General features: G+C 36.8%; 1 protein-coding gene across 1 annotated transcript in view; it reads left to right on the top strand.

Moving 5' to 3' along the window:
* Window positions 1–18285, top strand: part of CPA6 (carboxypeptidase A6) — a 320090-nt gene that overhangs the window by 268220 nt on the left and 33585 nt on the right. Inside the window, exons 7-8 of the mRNA XM_043601162.1 lie at window positions 5579–5689; window positions 6161–6251. Of these exons, the coding sequence (XP_043457097.1) occupies window positions 5579–5689; window positions 6161–6251 (202 nt within the window). The remainder of the gene's footprint in view (window positions 1–5578; window positions 5690–6160; window positions 6252–18285) is intronic.

Here is an 18285-nt window from a genome sequence, read left to right as displayed (position 1 = left end):
ATCAACATGGATGTATCTGTTGCATTTCTATACATCAATAATGAAGCAGCAGAAAAAAAATCAGGGACTCCATCTCATTTTCAATTGCACCAAAAACAATAAGATACATAAACTATTGGGACTTCATCAAGATAAAAAGCCTCTGTAGAGCAAAGGAAACAATCAACAAAACTAAAAGCCTACAGAATGAGAGAAGATACTTACAAATGACATATCTGATAAAGGGTTAGTGTCCAAAATCTATGTAGAACTTATCAAACTCAACACCCAAAAAACAACCCAGTTAAGAAAGACAAGAATAGATACTTTTCCAAAGAAGACATCCAGAGGCGCCTGGGTGGCGCAGTCGGTTAAAGCGTCTGACTTCAGCCAGGTCACGATCTTGCGGTCCGTGAGTTCGAGCCCCGTGTCGGGCTCTGGGCTGATGGCTCAGAGCCTGGAGCCTGTTTCCGATTCTGTGTCTCCCTCTCTCTCTGCCCCTCCCCCATTCATGCTCTGTCTCTCTCTGTCCCAAAAATAAATAAACGTTGAAAAAAAAAATTTTTTTTCAAAGAAGACATCCAGATGACTAACAGACACATGAAAAGATGTTCAACATCACTCATCATCAGGGAAAAATAAAACTACAATGAGGTATCACCTCAGCCATAGAACGGCTAAAATTAACAACACAGGAAACAACAAATGTTGATGCTGATATGCAGAGTAAGGGGAACTCTCTTTCTCTGCTGTTAGGGACACAAACAGGTACAGCCACTCTGGAGAACAGTATGGAGGTTCCTCAAGAAACTAAAAATAGAATCACCCTGTAATCCAGCAATTGCGCTATTAGGTATTTACCCACAGGATACAATAATACAGATTCAAAGGGGTACATGTTCCCCAATGTTCAGCATTATCAACAGTAGCCAAATTATGGAGAGAGCCCAAATATCCACCAAGTGATGGATGGATAAAAAAGATGTGGTATATTATATACAATGGAATATTAGCCATCCAAAATAATGAAATCTTGCCTTTTGCAATGACATGGATGGAGCTAGAATGTGTTATGCTAAGCAAAATAAGTCAGGCAGAGAAAGACAAATACCATAGGGTTTTACTTATATGTGGAATTTAAGAAACAAAACAGATGAGCTTATGGGAAGGGGGTGCTAGAGAAGAGAGGGAAACTACAAGAGTCTCTTAATGTTAGAGAACTGAGGGTTGCCGGAAGGAAGTGGGTGGGAGATGGGCTAGATGGGTGATGGGTACTAAGGAGGGCACTGGTGATGAGCGCTGGGTATTGTATATAAGTGATGAATCACTGAATTCTTCTGAAACCAATATTGCACTGTATGTTAACTGATGAAAATTTAAATTAAAAAAAAGGAAAATTCACACATGTCTAGGAGAAATGTGCAAGAATGTCCATTGCAATATTGTAACAAAGCAAGTTAATTCTCCATCAACAAAATGAGGAATCAATATATTGTGGATTTATCTATAATAGAATACCATTGTGCAGTTAAAATGAATAAATCAAGTGTCAAAAATATTGAGGAGAAAAGTAGACTGTAGATTGATACATAATAATTTGCATGAAATTTCAAAGTATATACAATATTATATACTGTTCCTGAATCTATGTATATATATCTATATATCTGTATATAGATATACATGACAAAACAGAAAATCATGTATGGGAATGATAACATAAAAATTAGAATAGTGATTACTTTGGTGGAGGAGGGGAAAATGGGATTAGGGTATGATAAAAAGGAAGCTTTAGTTTTATCTGTAATATCTCAACTTCTTTTTAAAAGATTTAATAGGAGTGCCTGGGCAACTCAGTTAAGCATCCAACTGTTGGTTTTGGCTCAGGTCCTGATCTCACAGTTTGTGGGATCAATCCCCCACATTGGGCTCATGCTGACAGCACAGAGCCTGCTTAGGATTCATTCATATTCTCTCTCTCTCTCTCTCTCTCTCTCTCTCTCTCTCTCTCTCTCTCTCTCTGCCCCTCCCCCACTCGCATGCACACTGTCTCCCTCTCAAAACATATAAACTTTAAAAAAATAAAAAATAAAGATTAAATATGGCAAAATGTAGTTGGTCACATAGATGTAATATTCTCTGTTCTTTTTTTATTTGCTTAAAATGTAATTTTTAAGAAGGAAGTTAGTATTCTTTTAAATACAAAAGCACGATGGGCACTTGCATTCGAAGAGGAGAAGGCAGAATAAGATGAGAAAGTTACCGTTCTGGTCTCTACCATAGTCTGGTGCTGAGGTGCTAACATGATCCATGCTTGGAAAAGGTGAGACTTCCCACATTTGGACTGAGACAAATGAGCTACAGTCCCCAGTGCTAGGCAGGGAGAGAGAGAAATTACCATGACTTTTTCCTACACCTTCTTTCTTGCCTTGTTGCCTCAGTTCTCTCTCCTTTCATCTCTTCTCTCTTCTTCACTAGTGTGGCACAGAAATCACAGCTGCCTAACCTTATGGAAGGAATGTAGCTAACCATATAGCTCTGTCTCCGCCATCCCCAGCAGTAGACTTCCTCCAGGCATTGGGGAACTTCCATTAATTAGAGGAAATCAAAATTCTAGGATATGAACAATCATATACCAGGAATTTTCCTCTGGTTTGAGGCATTAGACAGTTAATAGAAATTCAAGCATGTATAAAAGTTCTACCAAAGCTATGTGGCCAAAAAATTATAATTGAGCCTTAAAGGAGAAGAGAAAATTTGTCAACTTGTGTTAAGCCCCTAAATATTTAAATTATATTCAATAAAATTGTTTAAATTTTATATTCTTTTTTTTAACTTGTTTTATTTTTTATTCTTTTAAATTTACATCCAAATTAGTTAGCATATAGTGCAACAATGATTTCAGGAGTAGATTCCTTAGTGCCCCTTACCCATTTAGCCCATCCCCCCTCCCACAACCCCTCCCGTAACCCTCAGTTTGTTCTCCATATTTATGAGTCTCTTTTGTTTTGTCCCCCTCCCTGTTTTTATATTATTTTTGTTTCCCTTCCCTTATGTTCATCGGTTTTGTCTCTTAAAGTCCTCATATGAGTGAAGTCATAGGATTTTTGTCTTTCTCTAATTTCACTTAGCATAATACCCTCTGGTTCCATCCACGTAGTTGCAAATGGCAAGATTTCATTCTTTTTGATTGCCGAGTAATACTCCATTGTCTATATATACCACTTTATCCATTCACCAATCAATGGACATTTGGGCTCTTTCCATACTTTGACTATTGTTGATAGCACTGCTATAAACATGGGGGTGCATGTGTCCCTTCGAAACAGCACACCTGTATCCCTCGGATAAATACCTAGCAGTGCAATTGCTGGGCCGTAGGGTAGTTCTATTTTTAGTTTTTTGAGGAACCTCCACACTGTTTTCCAGAGGGGCTACACCAGTTTGCATTCCCATAACTCTTATATTCCTAATCATATCCCTATATTCATTATTTCGAATATAGTGATAGTTTCTAATATATTGGATTATTCTCTATGAACAGTATTCTTATTATATAAATGCAGATGCTGTTTATGATGGGTTCAGAAATCCTAACTATATGTAAAAAAAATTGAAGTTTTAAGTATTAAATTTTCTAAGGCAGTATATACATAATTTAAGAATTCTCTTATTTGAATTGTGTTTTTAATATGGTAAAAATTCAAACAATCCAAATAGATAAAATATTAAAGGTAATTCTCTTTCCCATGAGTCCCTTCCCCAGAGGCAGCCATTTTCAAATTTCCTATGTTTCTCTGAGATACTCAAATAGGCACCAAAACGAATTGTCTTAAAAGTGTTTCAAAATGTCCGTATTAGCACATTCGGTTTTTTTGTTTGAGGCCAAACCTGTAGTCCAGAATCTTCAGACTTGGGGCCAGACACAATATAAGTAAAACCCAATCATAAGAGCAAGATTTCAAAACAGCCATGATAAAAATGATAGAAATGTTATAATGTTTATTAAACTTTTTATAGTGGGGCGTCTGGGTGGCTCACTCTGTTGAACATCCGACTTTGGCTCAGGTCATGATCTCATGGTTCATAGGCTCTGTGCTGACAACTCAGAGCCTACAGCCTGCTTCTGATTCTGTGTCTCCCTCCCTCTTTCTCTGTCCCCTCCCCCCACCCCACTCATGCTCTGTCACTCTCAAATAAAAACATGTTTAAAAAAATTTTTTTAGGGGCGCCTGGGTGGCGCAGTCGGTTAAGCGTCCGACTTCAGCCAGGTCACGATCTCGCGGTCTGTGAGTTTGAGCCCCGCGTCGGGCTCTGGGCTGATGGCTCAGAGCCTGGAGCCTGTTTCCGATTCTGTGTCTCCCTCTCTCTCTGCCCCTCCCCCGTTCATGCTCTGTCTCTCTCTGTCCCAAAAATAAATAAACGTTGAAAAAAAAATTTAAAAAAAAAAATTTTTTTTAAATCAGGAGAGAACAGTGTCAGTGCAATAAATTTGAAGACTTGAGTCTGGTCCCAGTTAGACATAAACAATTAAGTGACATATATAAATAGCTTTTGTTATGAAATATCATGTAAGGACACCAAAATATTTGGGTAATTATTTTGTCCAAAATGGAATGTAATCTTTAAAAAAAACTGATTATACAAAAGCATATCTGAATAATTGCTTTCTTCATCAGCCTAAAATTTAGCCAGTTCTGAAATACTGTTAGAGGCTACCCAATTAATCTGTTTAGCTACCTTTGCTAAAATGTATAAGTAACAAAAAGTTTGGCACAAAAATCTCAATAAAGAATATATGATGTGGGTGTGGGATGGGTTAAACAGGTGATGGGGATTAAGGAGGGCACTTGTTGTGATGACTATGAGCTGTTGTATGAAAGTGTTGAATCATGGGGCACCTGGGTGGCTCAGTTGGTTAAGCATCAACTTTGGTGTAGGTCATGATCTCACTGTTCCCAAGTTTGAGCCTTGCATCAGGCTCTGTGCTGACAGCTCAGAGCCTAGAGCCTGTTTCAGATTCTGTGTCTCACTCTTTCTGCCCTTCCCCACTCACACTCTGTCTCTCTCTCTCTTTCTCTCTCTCTCTCAAAATTAAAAATTTTTTAAAGTGTTAAATCACTGTATTGTACACCTAAAACTAATATCTCACTGTATGTTAACTAACTAGAATTTAAATTAAAACTTTTTAAAAATAACAAAATTTTTTAATTAGAAAAAAAGTATATGATGTCACAGTATATATAGTTCAATTAGCTTGTTATTTTTTTTAAAAATGTAATGTTTATTTATTTTTGAGAGAGACAGAGACAGAATGAGAGTGGGTTAGGGCAGAGAGGGAGGGAGACAAGGAATCCAAAGAAAGCTCCAGGTTCCGAGCTGTCAGCACAAAGCCTGACCCAGGGCTTGAACTCATGAGCTATGAGATCATGACCTGAGCTGAAGTCAGACACTCAACTGACTGAGCCACCCAGGCACCCCTAGCTTGTTACTTTTTAACCCAACATATTTGGTATTTCCCATGGGAGGATTTTCATATATTTTTTTTAATCTGTATTTGAGATCAGTTTGTAAGAAAAATATCACCTTTGTCTTTTAGGCTCTTCTAACATATAGGAGTGACCCAATCATGAGAAAAATGTTGAATCATCTGTATTTCTATATCATGCCTGTGTTTAACGTTGATGGATACCACTTCAGCTGGACCAGTGTAAGTCGCTTTGCCTATCCAATTGAAAAGAGAAATGGAATAAATAGAAAACAGTCATAGAAGAGGAAGGAAGCTTGGTAGGCAGACAGCCTAATGATTCCAGAACTACAAAAGGGACCTCCACTCCCTCTCCCATTATAGAAACAACCTTCTGTTTATATGTTTGTGCATAAGATTTCACGTAAGTAAAGATTTCTCCTTCCAAAGAAATTGTGAAAAATCACTAGACTAGTCCAGCTTATTCAGTTTTGCCTGTGAAGAAATAGGCCAAGAGAAGCTAACAAGTGTGTGACAGAAATTGGAGCATGAACCTGGGTCTCTGTTGCTAATTCAGTCCTCTTTCTTCTCCCTGGATTTGTCTGTTCCCAAGGAACTCTCCCTGCAGTGCTGTGATTCATTCACAGCTACTAAATGTATGTGGATAGCCTTTTAAGTATTCTTTTCTGCACCTGTTTTCTTAATTGCATCTAGGATCGATTTTGGAGAAAAACAAGGTCAAGGAACTCAAGGTTTCGCTGCCGTGGAGTTGATGCCAATCGTAACTGGAAAGTGAAATGGTGCGGTAAGTTGGAAACTAACTGGGATTCAGATCCAGAGGTTTCTACAGCTTTCACTCTCAAAAATGAGGAGCCCATTAGGATTCCAGTGTAAGGCTAATGTTTTTCTTTATGTGAAAATCTAATAGAGAAAAACAAAGATATACACATGGTAGCTATACTTTACAAAAGAAAATGAAAGTGGTTTTTATGCAAATATCAACAATTTAAATCTCTCAACCCAATCCTGAAAATTGAAACCTTAAACACAGATGTAAAAGCAGAAAACTGAGGAATATTTGACATTCAGAAACTAAAACAGAAACTGTGGTTTGTAATATAACTCTGGTTAAATGTTTTCATCCTTTCATTGAGAGAGTTACTCTGATCCTGCCTTCATCTGTCTATGACAATCAAAACTACAAAATCCTTGTCTAGAATCTACCTATCATACGTCAATTGGTCACTCCCATGGCAATTATATTTCTGCTACATTCCATGCTTCACTAATACGTTTCAAGAAAAGAGAGAATGTCATTTTAAGGAAGGAAACTTGCAAAATTCAGAAGCATGTAGGTACTACTAGAGAGGGGGAGAAGAGGGAGATAATAAGCCATAGCTAGTATAGAGGAGGCAAAACTTTACCTCTCCTCACCTTGGGTTTTCAGCTGAAGCTCTTAAAAAGGCAGATTAGCAAGAGAAAAACAGTTTATTAACTTGTGCAGCATATGTCACATGGGAAAAAAACCTCACGAAAGGTAACTGGAAGTGGCAACTTAGAACTCCAGCTTATATAGCATCTTCAGTAAATTTGTAGAGATGACAGGACGAAGGAAGCCCTTGGGCTTTGCAAAAGCAGCAAGCTGTAGGAAGGTAAATTTATGGGAGGCAACTAACGGAGTAGGGTTTATTGGCAGATTCTTGTGGTGCTCTCTGGGATGATAAGAGTCTGTCTCCAATGAAAGGAGAATTCATATCCTCTCTTTAGGCAGAAAAGAGCAAGGTAGAGAGCTTTCTCTGCATTCGCTGCTGCTTATTTGCCTTTAGCTCAAAACAATTTGTATGTCAAAGAGGTGTACTTTGGGGTGTGACATTCTGGTTTCCTTCACTACGAGAGAGGGAAAGGAAACGTATTATCAAAAGGCAGTTGTAGGGGCATCTGACTGACTTAGTAAAGCACGTGACTCTTGATCTCAGGGTTGTAAGTTCGAACTCCAGGTTGGGCATGCAGCCTACTTTATTAAAAAAAAAAAAAAAGACAGTTGTAAAGAACTCTCCTTCCACAGAGTCCTTCCTTAGCTCCCTCAAATAATAGACCATTGTGTAACAGAAAGTATTCTGTTAGTCCCTTAGAAGTGAGGCCTGTCCCCCAAATCACTCATTCTATGATGCCTTGGGTTCTGCATTAGATACCACTCCTCCCATCCTACTCACATTAGACAGAGCAACTGGGCATGGTCTTAGACTCCTTCCACACATCCTCTCCAGGCAACCTCCCTTAATCAATTAAAATTGGCAATTAAGAGTATGACTCTAGAATATGACAGATATGGTTTGATTCTACCATTATTAACTCAACGATTAGGGTGATTTTTTTTACCCATCAATTCATAACAATAATACCTACCTCAGCATTCTTACAGGAATTAAAGGAATTTACATATGTTTAATGCCTAATTCAGTCCTGGTTCCAAACAGAGATCTAATTATCAGTGACCTATCTCTTCTCCCCAAAACTAGAGAACAGTCAATTGACCTCTGAACCTCAGGACCATTGTTTGTTAAAGTACTTCTCTCCTTCAGGAGGATTTTGCTATGAAGAGCCATAAGGTAACCTTAAAAGTGTTCCCACTTATGAGAAGAAAAAGCATCACATAAATACTACAAAATGGTATTATTGGTGGATGTTTCAATGAAAAAATTTTTTCTTCAATCTGGACTGAGACAAAAAGCTCTTTCACATTAACTCCCTAAGACCACTATTTAAAACAAACAAACAAACAAACTCTTTTCCCCCTCTCTCTGATGTGACAGCTTTGCATGCTCATAACTGTGTCCTATTTCTTTTTTTTAAGTTTATGTATTTTGATAGAGAGCATGAGTCGGGGAGGGACAAAGAGAGGGGGCGGGAGAGAGAGAATCCCAAGTAGACTCTGTCCTGTCAGCACAAAACCCCACCTGGGACCAGAACCCATAAGCCAAAATCAAGAGTCAGATGCTTAACCAACTGAGCCATTCAGGTGCCCCAAGTGTGTCCTATTTCATTAGTTGGCAGGTATCTGCATACATACGTATGTCGTACAAATAATGCCCACAGTCATCCCATCCGAGTGAGTGCACTAGATGGGTAGCTAAGCTCAGTTACACTAGCAGGCCAGCCAACTCTGCCTGTGTAAAGTTAGACTCGTGTTTATATCCAGTTACAAAAAAGTGTCTTGCTTTCCATTGTTCGTTTTCCTTTACTCAGCTTGTTTCCTTCATACATATCCCTTCGTTGATTTCTTAGTTTTACCCACAGTCCTAACTAGAATTCCTTTGATTCTTCCCATTTTTGAATCATTATGATTCTTCCTGTGAGTCCACACTCCAGATGTACAAGGGGATTATGTCAAATGTAAGTTGCAAAATGACATTGATAGATAGTTGTAAGTGATGCGGGAATGCAGACAGCCTGGCTGGGATCATCTCTTCCCCCAAGGTGTCCCAAGGGAATTCAACTGATATGACAAGTAGGTAGATGTGACCTTTTTCCCTCACAGCATCAGAACCATTTCCCCACAGTTTTTTGCTTGGTCCAGGGAACAGTGAACCTCACTGAGGGAACCACTCTTAGGTCAAGAGTCTAGAAGTAAGTGAAGTCCTTAAATGAAGCTCCAAATAAACAATCACAGTATAAATGACATAAGAATGCCCAGGACTATTGAAAACACTATAGAGTCAACATTGAACTGACAAAAACAGCTGTTTCTTTCTCTTAAACCCATGAGTCTCAAACTTAAAGAGTAGAACATGAAACTGCTTTTTACCATGAAAAATCTGTTGACTCCCATATGACAGTGTTACACTTCAGTGCACTTAATGTAGAGTAGACAGACAGCTGAGAGCATCCACATGGAAACAGATATATCTTTTCAATACCTCATAGCTCCCCCTGCAGGCCTTCAGGCCATGAAATGAATATCATTGCTCTAAAAGTGGATCCAGCAAAGGGATTCAATTAGTCGGAGTAGTGGTAGGAACCAAGAATAAATACGTAAATTTTATTCATTCATTTGCCAAAGTTAATTGAGCACATACTCTCTACTGGGCATTGTGGGTTTTTTCTCCTTCCTCTATGCACTCCTTATAGAGAATGTTGTGAGCACTACTTCCAAACTGGAATAAATCCAGAAGAGAGGTAAAGAGTTTGGATGACATCCATACCTAAGCTTTTTCCCTGAGTAATTCAAGTGTTGCCTAAACATAAATTGCTATTAGGACAACCTACAGAATGGGAGAATGTATTTGCAAATGATATATCTAAAGAGCCTTTTATTTAGAATATTAAAATAACTCTTACAACTCAAAAATAAAGAAACAACTCGGTTTTACATGCACAGATGATTTGAACAGACATTTCTTTAAAGAAGATATACAAACGGGAAAAAGCACATAAAAAGATGCTCAACATCATTAGCCACCAGGAAAATGCACTTCAAGATACCACATCACAACCACTACAATGGCTATAATAAAAAAGATGGGCAATAACAAATGTGGGTAAGGGTATGGAAAAATTGGAATTCTAATACTTGCTGGTAGGCTTGTAAAATTATGTGGCCACTTTGGAAAACTGCTTAAAATCCATCACATTTTAAATACAGAGTTACCCCATGACCTAGCAATTCCGCTTCTACATATATATCTAAGAGAAGTGAAAACATTCATCCATACAATGACGTGTACACAAATGTTTATAACAGCACTATTTATAATAGCCAAAAAGTGGGAACAGCTCAAATGTCTATCAAGCAATGAATAGTTAAGCATGGTATAGCCATATAATGGAATATGATTTGGCCATAAAAAAAACAAGTACTGAAACATGCTGCAACATGGATAAAACTTAAAACATTGTAAGTGAAGTAACCCATTCACAGATAATATTATAGATTTTCTTTACATGAAATGTCTAGAATAAGTAAATCCATAGTGACAAAGAGATTAGTGGTTGCCAAGGGCTAGGGAGAGAGGAGAATGAAAAGTGACTGCTGGGGCACCTGGGTGGCTCAATTGATTGAGCGTCCAACTCTTGATTTTGTCTTAGGTCATGATCCCAGGGTTGTGGGATCAAGCCCTGCATCAGGGTTTTGCATGTAGCCTGCTTGGGATTCTCTCTCTCTCCCTCTGACCCTTTCCTGCTTGCACATACATGCTCTTTCTCTCTAAAAATTAAAAAAATAATAAAAAATTAAAAGACCAAGTGAGATCTATCCCAATAATGCAAGATTGGCTCCGAATTAGGGAATCTATTAATATAAGTTATTATGCTTAGTTGTGTTTCTTATAAAGAAAGTAAAGGGTATGGAATCCTAGAGATTTAGAAATTTAGATAATATGGGGTTTGCTCACTGGTTTTTAATAATTGTTATTATTTATATCTAGTATGCCTAACATTTGTTAATTTTTCACTATGAGCCAAGCATGTGCTAAGTGCTCAAGATTATTCTTTCATTGGTAGATGCTATTATTATCCCTATTTAACTGATGAAGAAACTAAAATTCTAAGAAATTGGGAAACTCCAGATTATACACACGTTGAGCCACAGTGAGAAGCCAAGTCTGACTGACTCCAGTGACTCCTGTTTTAAACCATTACATCTGACCTTTTAGGGATCAGCTTGTCGTGAATGGTCATTTCACTTTGTTAAAAAGTTAAACAATGTGCGGTTGCAAAGGAATAGTTTAGGTATCAAAATAATAATAAGACTGGGACTATTTTAACCACAATTATGCAACAGAGACAACAGGGAAATTGGGAATATATAGTAAGAGAGGAGAAGAAGCTTCCCAGGTGCTATTTTTGATGTTGGGCCACTTCATACCATGCAGGTAGTTTGACTTTACATGTGATATCGAGTATATGATTATGAATTCTCCAGGAAGACATTTTCCTCCAGGTAGAACCTGGTATCTTCCCATGGAGGCAGACTTTTTTTTGCAACTTACATTGAAAGTGTTACCCTTTGAAGGTCCCAGGCGAATGCCTGGGCCTTATTCCCCTTTCCTGCATATTAAAGATCCAAATCCTGATCCCCTGCCTCTACCACATGAATGAAACAAGACTCTAAGCCAACAGATACCCCAAGAACAGCTGCAGCTTTTGCTTCAGCTATCGTCATTCCAGCCCCCTCTTCATGTTTGTTCCCTTGGGAGTATTTTTCAGAACTCTCATGTGTATTTAAATTGATTTATTGAACATTCAGAGGGTTTCTAGCAGGAGCTTTTATCACAGTGTCTGTCACAATTCTGTCATGTTGCCAGAAAACCCAACTATCATTTTAGACGTTAACACAGTTGGAGTTAGTTTAGGCCTCAATTCTTGATGATGGTTTTAAGACCTTTTATTGTTACTCTGATTCTCTGCAACAATCCTACCTGTACCTGCTCATATAGAAGCAACCACACTACCAGGCAACTTACTTTCTTATTTGCTGACTCCTACAAGTAATCATACCACAAAAGCAGTACTATCACAGTTTCAAAATGAAAGTTTCAAAATAAAGTATGTAGCTTTAAGGTATTACTACCTCTTTTCCCAGATGTTCTTGTTTAAATACTTTCTGTAATAGTTCTTCTGATGTTTAGGGAGGGCTGACAATGAATGCTAAAATGTGGGAAGAACTCTTTCTTACTGAATTTTCTGGTTTTGTTTTGTTTTATTTTTCCTCTCAAATGTCATCACTTTGGTGAACTTGCTTTGGAGGGGAGTGTAGTTGACGTGAAATATTAGTTTCATGTGTACAACATGGTGATTCAACATTTATATACATTACAAAGTGATCACCATAAGTCTGGCTACCATTGGTCACCATACAAAGTTGTTACAGCATTATTGACTATATGCCCTACGCTGTACATTACAACCTCATGACTTATTTATTTTATACATGGAAGTTGGTACCTCTTAATTCCCTTCACCTTTTTCATCCATTTCCCCCAGCCCCCTCCGTTCTGCCAGCAACCAGATTGTTCTCTATATCTATGAGTCTGTTTCTGCTTTGTTTTGTTTGTTCATTTGTTTTGTTTTCTATATTCCAAATAGAAGTGAAGTCACACGGTATTTGTCTTCCCCTAACTTACTTCACTTAGCATAATACTCTCTAGCTCCATCCATGCTCTTACAAATGGCAAGGTTTCATTCTTGTTTATGGCTGAGTAATAATTCATTATATATATGAATATACATACCACATCTTTATCCATTCATCTATCAATGGATATTTTGATTATTTCTGTACCTTACCTGTTGTAAATAATGCTACAGTGAACATAGTGCTGCATATATCTATTCAAATTAGTGTTTTCATTTTCTTCAGATAAATTCCCAAAATCAGAATTGCTGGATAACTATGGTACTTCTGTTTTTAATTTTTTGAGGACCCCCATACTCTTTTCCATAGTGGCTATACCAATTTGCTTTCCCATCAGAGAGCACAAGGGTTCCGTTTTTTTCTCTACATTCTGGCCAACACTTATTATTTCCTATCTTTTTGACAATATCCATTCTGACTGATGTGAGGTGATATCATATTACGGCTTTGATTTGTATTTCCCTCATGATTAAATGATGTTGAGTCACTTTTCATGTGCCTTTTGGCCGTCTGTGTGTCTTCTTTGGATAAATGTCTATTCAGGTCCTCTGCCCATGTTTTTAATCAGATTTTTCTGGTACTGAGTTATGTCAGTTCTTTGTATATTTAGATATTAGCCTCTTCACAGATGTATCTACAAATATCTTCTCCTATCCAGTAGGTTACCTTTTCATTTTGTTTATGGTTTCCTTCACTATGCAAAAGAATTTTATCTTGATATAGTCCCATATGCTTATTTTTGCTTGTTACCTTTGTCTACAGACACAAATCCAAAAAACTATTGCTGACACTAATGTCAAGACCTTACTGTCTATGTTTTCTTTTAGAAGCCTTATGGTTTCCAGTCTTATATTTAAGTCTTCAATCTATTTTGGAAGACAGCGATGCTCACCACTATCCCACCAATGCTGCACTCTTTAATCCATTTTGAGTTTATGTTTATATGTGGTGCAAGAAAGCAGTTCATTCTTTTGCATATAGTTGTCCAGTTTTTCCAACAACATGTATTGGAGAAACTGTCTTTCTCCCATTGTACATTTTGGCCTCCTCTGTCAAAGACTGATTGATAAGCATGGGTTTTTCTGAACTCTCTATTGTGTTGATCTATGTATCTTTTTTTTGTGCCAGTACCATACTGTTTTGATTACTATACCTTTGTAGTATAGTTTAAAATCAGGGAGATACTCTGGTTTGTCTTCAGATCGCATAAATCTTTCACCTTTTACTAAAATCAGGGAGCATGATACTTTCAGCTTTGTTCTTTTTTCTCAAGATTCCTTTGGCTACCCAGGGTCTTTTATGGTTCCATACAAATTTTAAAATTATTTGTTCTAGTTCTGCAAAAAAAGGTCATTGGAATTTTGATAGGAATTACACTAAATCGGTATATTGCCTTGAAAGGAATGGATATTTTACCAATGTTAATTCTTCTAATCCATGAGCATGGATTATCTTTCCATTTGTTTGTGATATCTTCGATATCTTTCTTTGGTGTCTTTATAGTTTTCAGAGTATAGGTCTTTTATTTCCTTGATTAAATTTTTCCTAGGTATTTTGTTCTTTTTGATGCAATTGGACATGGGACCATTTCCTTAATTTCTCTGATTGTTCATTATTAATGTATAGAAATGCTATTTTCATGTATGTTAATTTTTTATCCTGCATCTGTACTGAATCCATTTGTTCTAATCATTTTTAGAGGAGATTTTAGGGTTTTCTAAATATAGTATTACGGAACCTGCAAATATAGTGAGTGTTTTACTTCTTTTCCAATTTGGATGATTTTCATTCCTTTTGATTGTCAGATTGCTGTGGCTAGAATTTCAACTAGTATGTTAAATAAAAGTGCTAAAATTGGGCATCATTGTCTTGTTCCTGATCTTAGAGGAAACGCTTTCAGCTTTCCACCATTAAGTATAATGTTATCTCTGGATTTTTCATGTATGGATTTTATTTTTTGAGTTATGTCGCCACTACACCCACTTTGTTGAGAGTTTTTATCATAAATGAATGTTTAATGTTATGAGATGGGTTTTCATCATCTATTGAGATAATTATGATTTTTTTTAGTAAAGTTTTATTTATTTTGAGAGAGAGAGAAAGAGAAAGAGGGGGAGGGGCAGAGAGAGAGAGAGAGAGAGAGAGAGAGAGAGAGAGAGAGAGAATCCCAAGCAGACTCCACACTGTCAGCACAGAGCCCAACACGGGGCTGAAACTCACAAACTGTGAGTTCATGACCTGAGCTGAAATCAATAGTTGGATGCCTAACAACTGAGCCATCCAGGCACCCCAAGATAACCATGATTTTAATTCTTCATTTTGTTTATGTGGTGTATCATGTTGATTGATTTGTGGATATTGAACCATCCTTGCATCCCTGTAATAAATTCCACTTAAACATAGTGTATATTCCTTCTAATGTATTGTTCACTCTGGTTTGCTAATATTTTGTTGACAATTTTTGCATCTATGTTCATCAGGAATATTGGCCTATAATTTTCTTTTTTGTCATGTATTTGTCTGATTTTGGCATCAGGGTAATGTTGGCCTCATAGAATGAGTTTGTATAGTTTCAATTTTTTGGAATAGTTTGAGAATAAATGTTAACTTTTCTTTAAAATTTGGTAGAATTCACCCAGTAGAAGCAGTCTGGTCCTGGACTTTTGTGTGTTGGGAGGGTTTTGACTACTGATTCAATTTCATGACTAGTAATTGGTTTGTTCACATTTTCTATTTCTTCCTGCTTCAGTCTTATAACACCATATATTTTTAGAAATTGTATGGTTTTTATCCATCTCTTCTAGATTGTCCCATTTGTTGGTGTATAATTATTCTAGTAGCCTCTTCTCCCTTGTATTTCTATAATATTCATTGTGACTTCTCTTTCACTTCCAATTTTATTTATTTAGGCCCTCTTTTTTTTTTATGAGTCAAGCTAAAGTTTTATAAATTTTGTTTATCTTTTCAAAAAACTAGCTCTTAGTTTCATTGAATTTTTTCTGTTTTGTTTGTTTGTTTCTGTTTTATTTACTTCCACTCTATTAACTTTGAGGTTTGTTTCTTCTTTTTTTAGTTCTGTAGATGTAAATTTAGATTGTTTATTTGAGATTATTCTTGTTTCTTGGAGTATACCTGTGTCACTATAAACTTCCCTCTTAGAGTTGCTTTTGTGAAGCACCTGGGTGACTCAGTCAGTTGAGCATTCAACTTCGGCTCAGCACCATGACCACATGGGGCTTGCTGCTGTCAGCTCAGAGCCCACGTCAGATCCTCTGTCCCTCTCTTTCTGCCCCTCTCCCACTTATGCTCTCTCAAAAATAAATAAAACATTTAAAAATTATAATTAATAAAAATAATTGCTTTTGTTTGCTCCATATATATTGGGACATTGTGTTTCTATTTTCATTTGTCCCCAGGTATTTTTTTTTTAATTTTCTCTGTGATTCCTTCATTGACCCATTGGTTGTTTAGTATCATGTTGTGTTATTTTCCAGTATTCCTCTTGTGAATGATTTCTACTTTCATACTACTGTGATCAGAAATGATGCTTGATACGATTTCAGTCTTCTTAAATTCGTTGAGACCCATTTTGTAGACTAATGTCAACTATCCTGGTGAGTGTTCTATGTGAACTTGAAAATAATGTGTATTCCACTGTTTTTGGATAGAGTGTTCCGTGTGTGTGTGTGTCCGTCCATCCATATATCCATCAGGTCTAATGTGTCATTTAAAGCCAATTTTCTTTATTGATTTTCTATCTGGATGATCTATCCGCTGACATAAGTATGGTATTAAAGTTTGCTGCTATTATATCCTATTGTCATTCTCTCTCTGTTAGTACTTGCTTTATGTATGTTGGTCCCCCTATGTTGAGTACATAGATATTTACAAGTGTTATCCCCTCTTGTTAAATTAATCTTGATATCATTATGTAATGCCCTTCTTTGGCTCATATTACAACCTTTGTTTTAAAGTCTGTTTTGTCTGATATAAATATTGCTACCCCAGATTTTCACTTCCTTTTGCATGGGATATCTTTTTCCATTCTTTCACTTTCAGTCTGTATGTTTTTTAGGCCTGTAGTTAGTCTCTTATAGGCAGCACAGAAATGGGTCTTGTTTTTTAATGCATCCAGTTACTATATGCTTTTTGATTGGAGTATTTAGTCCATTTACATTTAAAGTCATTATTGACAAATACATATTTAGTGTCATTTTGTTGCTTGGTTTCTGGTTGTTTTGGTAGTTCTTCTCTGTTCTTATTTTCCTCCCTTCCCTTGTGATTCGATGACTTTCTTTAATGTTATCTTTGGATTCCTTTATGTTTATTTTTTGTGTATCTATCATAGGTTTTTAACTTGTGATTACCATGAGATTCATATATAATATCCTCAGTCTATAGCAGTCTATTTTAAGCTGATGGTCACCTAAATTCAAACATATTCTAAAAACACTAAATTTTTACTCTCTCTTCCACATTGTGTATATGTGACATAATTACATCTTTTTGGGTATCTCTTAACTCATTATCATAGATATAACCAATTCTGTCTTTTAGCCTTCATACTAGCTTTATAAATGATTGATCTACTACCTTTACTATGTATGCTTTTTCTGGTGAAATTTTTCCTTTATTAATTTTCTTATTTCTAGTTATGGCTTTTTCCCCCCATTTAAAGAAGTCCCTGTAACGGGCGCCCGGGTGGCGCAGTCGGTTAAGCGTCCGACTTCAGTCAGATCACGATCTCGCGGTCCGTGAGTTCGAGCCCCGCGTCGGGCTCTGGGCTGATGGCTCGGAGCCTGGAGCTTGTTTCCGATTCTGTGTCTCCCTCTCTCTCTGCCCCTCCCCCGTTCATGCTCTGTCTCTCTCTGTCCCAAAAATAAATAAATGTTAAAGAAGTCCCTGTAACATTGCTTGTAAAGCCAATTTTAATGGTGATCAATTCCTTTCATTTTTGCTTGCCAGGGAAATTATTGTTCCTTCAATTCTGAGTGATAACCTTGTTGGATAGAGTATTCCCAGTTGTAAATTTTTTTCATTTCCGCACTTTGACTATATTGTGTCACTCCTTTCTGGTCTGCAAAGTTTCTGCTGAAAATCAACTTATATTCTTGTGGGGTTTTCCTTGTACATAACTGGTTGTTTTTCACTTGCAGCTTTTATGATTCTTTATCTTTGATGTTTCACATTTTGATTCTAATATGTGTTGGTGTGGGTCTCTTTGGGCTCATTTTATTTGGGATTCTCTGTACTTCCTAGACTTGTATGTCTATTTTCTTTGCCATGTTATGGAAATTTTCAGCTATTATTTCTTCAAATGGATTTTCTCTCCCTCTTTCTCTTCTTCTAGGACTCTTATAATACAAACGTTATTATACTTGCTGTTGTCCCATAGGTATCTTAAACTATCATTTTTTTAATTCTTTTATCTTTCTGCTGGTCCAGTTGGGTGACTTCCACTATCCTGTCTTCCAAATTGCTGATCCATTCTACATCATCTAATCTGCTATTGATTCTCTTTACATATTTTTCATTTCAGTTACCGTTTTCTTCAGTTCTGATTTTTTCTTTCTATGTCTCCTATCTCTTAGTTGAATTTTTCACTGTGTCTATCCATTATTCTCCTGAGTTTGGTGGGCATTTTTATAAAAATTACTTTGAACTCTTTATCTGGTAGATTGTTTTCCTCCATGTTGGTTAGCCTTTT

This window comes from Prionailurus bengalensis, chromosome F2 (assembly GCF_016509475.1).
Source record: "Prionailurus bengalensis isolate Pbe53 chromosome F2, Fcat_Pben_1.1_paternal_pri, whole genome shotgun sequence".
Classification (NCBI taxonomy): domain Eukaryota; kingdom Metazoa; phylum Chordata; class Mammalia; order Carnivora; family Felidae; genus Prionailurus; species Prionailurus bengalensis.
This window is presented reverse-complemented; position numbering and strand designations above follow the sequence as displayed.